The sequence below is a fragment of the Perca flavescens genome, chromosome 20 (assembly GCF_004354835.1).
Source record: "Perca flavescens isolate YP-PL-M2 chromosome 20, PFLA_1.0, whole genome shotgun sequence".
Taxonomy (NCBI): Eukaryota; Metazoa; Chordata; class Actinopteri; order Perciformes; family Percidae; genus Perca; species Perca flavescens.
Window position 1 is genome coordinate 2,333,669 of NC_041350.1, and position 5,000 is coordinate 2,338,668.

General features: G+C 45.5%; 1 protein-coding gene across 1 annotated transcript in view; it reads left to right on the forward strand.

Moving 5' to 3' along the window:
* ehd4 (EH-domain containing 4) overlaps window positions 1-5,000 on the forward strand; it is a 44,503-nt gene that overhangs the window by 14,727 nt on the left and 24,776 nt on the right. Inside the window, exon 3 of the mRNA XM_028565955.1 lies at window positions 2,137-2,234. Coding sequence (XP_028421756.1) covers window positions 2,137-2,234 — 98 coding nt within the window. The remainder of the gene's footprint in view (window positions 1-2,136; window positions 2,235-5,000) is intronic.

A 5,000-nucleotide genomic window follows, 5' to 3' on the forward strand; every position in this document is an offset into this window, starting at 1 on the left:
CCAGAAATATTTCTAAGAGTGGCAGCAGGAAGTGGACGGACAGTCCACCCTCGGAGTGTGTGTGTCTGTGTGTGTCTGTGTGTGTGTGTGTGTGTGTGTGTGTCTGTGTGTGTGTGTCTGTGTGTGTGTGTGTGTGTGTGTGTGTGTGTCTGTGTGTGTGTGTGTCTCTGTGTCTGTGTGTGTGTGTGTCTGTGTGTCTCTGTGTGTCTCTATGTGTGTGTGTCCTGTGTCCTGTGTGTGTGTGTGTGTCTGTGTGTGTCTGTGTGTCTCTGTGTCTGTGTGTGTGTGTGTGTGTGTGTGTGTCTGTGTGTGTGTGTGTCTGTGTCTGTGTCTGTGTGTCCTGTGTGTCCTGTGTGTGTGTGTCCTGTGTGTGTGTGTGTGTGTGTGTCTGTGTGTCTCTGTGTGTCTCTGTGTGTCTGTGTGTGTGTCTGTGTGTGTGTGTGTGTGTGTGTATGTCTGTGTGTGTGTGTGTGTGTCTCTGTGTGTCTGTGTGTGTGTGTGTCTGTGTCTGTGTGTCTCTGTGTGTCTGTGTGTGTGTGTGTGTGTCTCTGTGTCTGTGTGTGTCTGTGTGTCTGTGTGTGTGTGTGTGTGTGTGTGTGTGTGTGTGTGTGTGTGTGTGTGGAACTGCTGTAACTTATTGTTTCCAGGGGGAAGTGCGAGTGCGTCACCAACGTGTTGGCACAGCGCTTTTGTTTTTTCCCGCCGCTAAATTTAACTTTAAACTTAATATTTGTTGCCGGGCTGACAGAGAGGTCTCTCTCTCACCGTCAGCTGTTACACTCAGAATAAAACATGGAACAAACACTCGCTTAAGTCCTTCAAAGAAGGGATTTTAACGAAAATAGCATTTTTGGGAAGTCCTCTTACGTTGTATGTTCAGATGGATAGCAGTGTCAGGTCAGTCTGTTAGTACTGGGGGTGTAACGTATTAGCCTGGTGGGACAGTCCTGATCTGGCTGAGCTCCAGTTTTCCACTCGCAGATCAGTCTGGCATCTTGAGATAGAGAAGATTTGGAGCCGTTCGCCAAACGACCGACCAATCAGCTTTGGTTTAGGTGTGACGCAACGAGAAGCATCTATCATCAACATAGGTGGTGATAGACAGATGGTTTATCCAATCAGCTAACCAGGATTTTCAGCCAGCGGTAGCCCTAATTCTGTTAGATGCTCGCTAATGCTTTTTCCTCTTGGATCCTTCTTTTGGAATATGGACCAGGAACCTGAAATGGGGCCTTTTATTCTTTTATTCCTAAATTCTCGTTACACAAACAGCAAATCTCCTTTACCGACATGTTGCTAGCTTGCTGAGCTAAGCAGCAGCAGCAGCAGCAGCAGGGGTAGCCTGGCTTGTGGTTGTATTTTCATACGCTTCGTTGATCTGATTGGTTGGTTGATTTGGCCCGTCTATCACCAACATATAGGTGGTGATAGACAGATGGTTTATCCAATCAGCTCACCAGGATTTTCGCCCCCTTCCCAAAAGTTCTCCAACGGTACGTTCCCAGATGGATATGCCGAGCTAATGCGAAGCGATCCTTCTGGCGGAGTCATGTTAGTGCCATGTGCCTCAATCAGTTAAACTCAAGGGCGTAGGTTTGGTTTCATTATTGGGGGGGGACACATTATAACTTGGGGAGGGTCTGGGTGTCAAACACTTAATTTCCTTGGCTCAGAGATGTACCACTCAAAGCACACACACACACACACACACACACACACACACACACACACACACACACACACACACACACACACACACACACACACACACACACACACACACACACACACACACACACACACACACACACACACACACACACACACACACACACACACATACATACACAGACACACATACACAGATATACACACACAGATACACACACACACATACACACACACACACACACACACACAAACACACACACACACACACACACACAACACACACAGATACATACACATACACAGACACACACATACACAGATATACACACACAAATACACACATACACACAAACACACACAGACACACACACATTTAAGAAACCATCAGTATTGTTTATTTTCCCTGATTCACACACATGCAACTTGTCTCTCTCTGTCTCCCTCCCTCCCTCCCTCCCTCCCCAGGTTTATCTGCTCTCAGATGCCCAATCAGGTTCTTCAGAGCATCAGCATCATCGACACTCCCGGTATCCTGTCAGGAGAGAAGCAGCGGATCAGCAGAGGTAACTGTGTGTGTGTGTGTGTGTGTGTGTGTGTGTGTGTGTGTGTGTGTGTGTGTGTGTGTGTGTGTGTGTGTGTGTATATGTTTGTGTGTGTGGCTGACTAAGCTATTCGTGTGTGTGTGTGTGTGTGTGTGTAGTTGCATAAGTCTTTCACTTCCTCACATTGTGTGAAGTCAGAGAGCCTTCGTCCTGGCGGGTTCCAGCGCCTCCTCTTTCTTTAAACTGCAGCAGAGGTCAGAGGTCACCGCGTCCTGACACATCAGGGAGCGTGGCCAGGATATTTAGGATATTTTCAGAGCTTCACCGTGCTGTACGGCTCCAGACTGGGACCAAATGCTCGCATTTTGCGACCAAAATTTGAGAGTGTGTGTCTGAATTTTACGTCCAGTCGAAACATGTGCAACCAGTAAATTTGCCCCCCTTTTCTTTTTTTTTACACGTTAAACGTTGAAATTTTGGTACTTGAGAGCGCGTAAGCGCAAGCTTATCTGTCCTCTCTGAAAATTGACAGAGAGCAGAGCTCTGACACACACACACTCACACACACGCAGAGCTGCAGACGATGCAAACTACTTCGCCTCTGCCGTTTTGTTGCAGTCACAGCGAGTCACGGTGATGCCGATAAAGTGGTTTCAAGTGTGGTTACAGTTTTTCATCACTTCACGCAGACAGCGTTTGCTGCGATATGGTATTAATGGCGAGCCGAAAGCAGTCGCGGTGTTGTTGACGTTACATTACACTTCCTGTAAGACGAGCAGCCAGGCACAACGGTGGTGTCTGTGCCCTGGGGACTGACTGACAGGCTTTAAGGCAAGGCAACTTTATTTCTACAGCAGCTTTCAGCTAGCCTAGAAATCTAGACTCCCCCTAGTGGCAGCAAATTCATTTGGCAGCCAGGGGGGGTCTAGGCACTCTCCGTTGACTTTCAAGCTGCAAAACCCAGATTTTGGTCAGGCCAATCACATTGTGTATAGAGTTGTTGGGCGGGGCTTATGGCTGCTGCTGCTGGGAACAGCAGACTTCTGGAAGACTTGGAGTTAAGCTTTTCTTTGATAAAAGAACAAAGAACGGCACAGAAATCATTCTTAAAAAAGGAAGATGTGTTCGGAGTTTTGCCGACCGGATACGGCAAAAGTTTAATCTATCAACTAGCTTCGCTACCTTCTTCGTTGCTCTGATTGGTTGTAGCGCTATCCTATTACGTGCAGATGGAATTTGAAAGACAACCGTTTATCCCGGCCCTCGGATCGAGCTCCGTCAATGGAGAGTTCCCAGACCTCAACATCTGGATGTGGGGCTGGCTTGTCAGGCTAGCTTTCAGCAACAAGGCAACTCAAAGTTACGTTAGTGTTGTGGCTTTTGCGTTATAGTGTTGTGGCTTTTGCGTTATAGTGTTTTGGCGTTTGCGTTAGTGTTGTGGTTTTTGCGTTAGTGTTGTGGCTTTTGCGTGTTTGTTGTGGCTTTTGCATTATAGTATTGTTGCGTTTGCGTTAGTGTTGTGGCTTTTGCATTAGTGTTGTGGCTTTTGCGTTCTTGTTGTGGCTTTTGCGTTAGTGACCCCCCCAGACCTCTCAGGTGGCCTGGGACAGGTCTACTTGTTGTCCCCAGAGTCAGAACTAAACAGGGGGAAGCAGCGTTCAGTTTTTATGCTCCACATATCTGGAACAAACTCCCAGAAACCTGTAGGTCCGCTGCAACTCTCAGTTCTTTTAAATCTAAGCTAAAGACCTATCTTTTTGATGTTGCTTTTCTTTAAATAATCTATTTTATTAACTTTAATTTCTTATACTGCACTGTAACTTTTATTCTTATACTGCACTATCAATTTTATTCTTGTCTTTTAATGTTTTTAATTTGTTTCTTATTGTTTTTTAATTGTTTTCTAACTGCTCTTTAATGTTTTATGTAAAGCACTTTGAATTGCCCTGTTGCTGAATGTTGTGGCTTTTGCGTTTGTGTTGTTGCGTTTGCGTGTTTTTTGTGGCTTTTGCGTTAGTGTTGTGGCTTTTGCATTAGTGTTAGTGTTGTGGCTTTTGTGTTAGTGTTGTGGCTTTTGCGTTAGTGTTGTGGCTTTTTCGTTTGTGTTGTGGCTTTTGCGTTTGTGTTGTGGCTTTTGCGTTAGTGTTGTGGCTTTTGCGTTAGCGTTAGTGTTGTGGCTTTTGCGTTAGTGTTGTGGCTTTTGCGTTAGTGTTGTGGCTTTTGCGTTAGTGTTGTGGCTTTTGCGTTTAGTGTTGTGGCTTTTGCGTTTAGTGTTGTGGCTTTTACTCAGGACCTACTTGCCAGGATGTAGAGGGTTTTTTTTCACAGTAAAATGTTCTTGTGAAATTCTTTATCCCTCTTTTCTCTCACTTCCCGTTTCGTCTCTCTGCACGTTTCCTGTGATGAATCACTGCTGCTGGTCTTAGACCACAAGAGTTTATAATTGCAGATCCGAAACCAGAGAAACTGATCGACAGCATCTGTCAGGAAGGTCTCTAAACGCTGCCTTCTTCCTGAGAATCGAAACACGTCTGTGAAAGTAGGTTCAGTGTCTGAAGAGTTACAGGAATTAAAAACAGAACTTTCTCAGATACATTTAGGGAAACTCAGTCAGCTGCTGGAGTTGAAAAATTCACAGATTACAAAGTAAACTTCATAGATAACCTTTATTGTTGTCTGGATCAACGGAAACCTGACCTACCTTCTGCTCTGTGTGTGGCACACACTCCCTTTGCTTCGGGAAAAAACGACAACAAACTTTACGCTACACACTGAAAATTACAATTA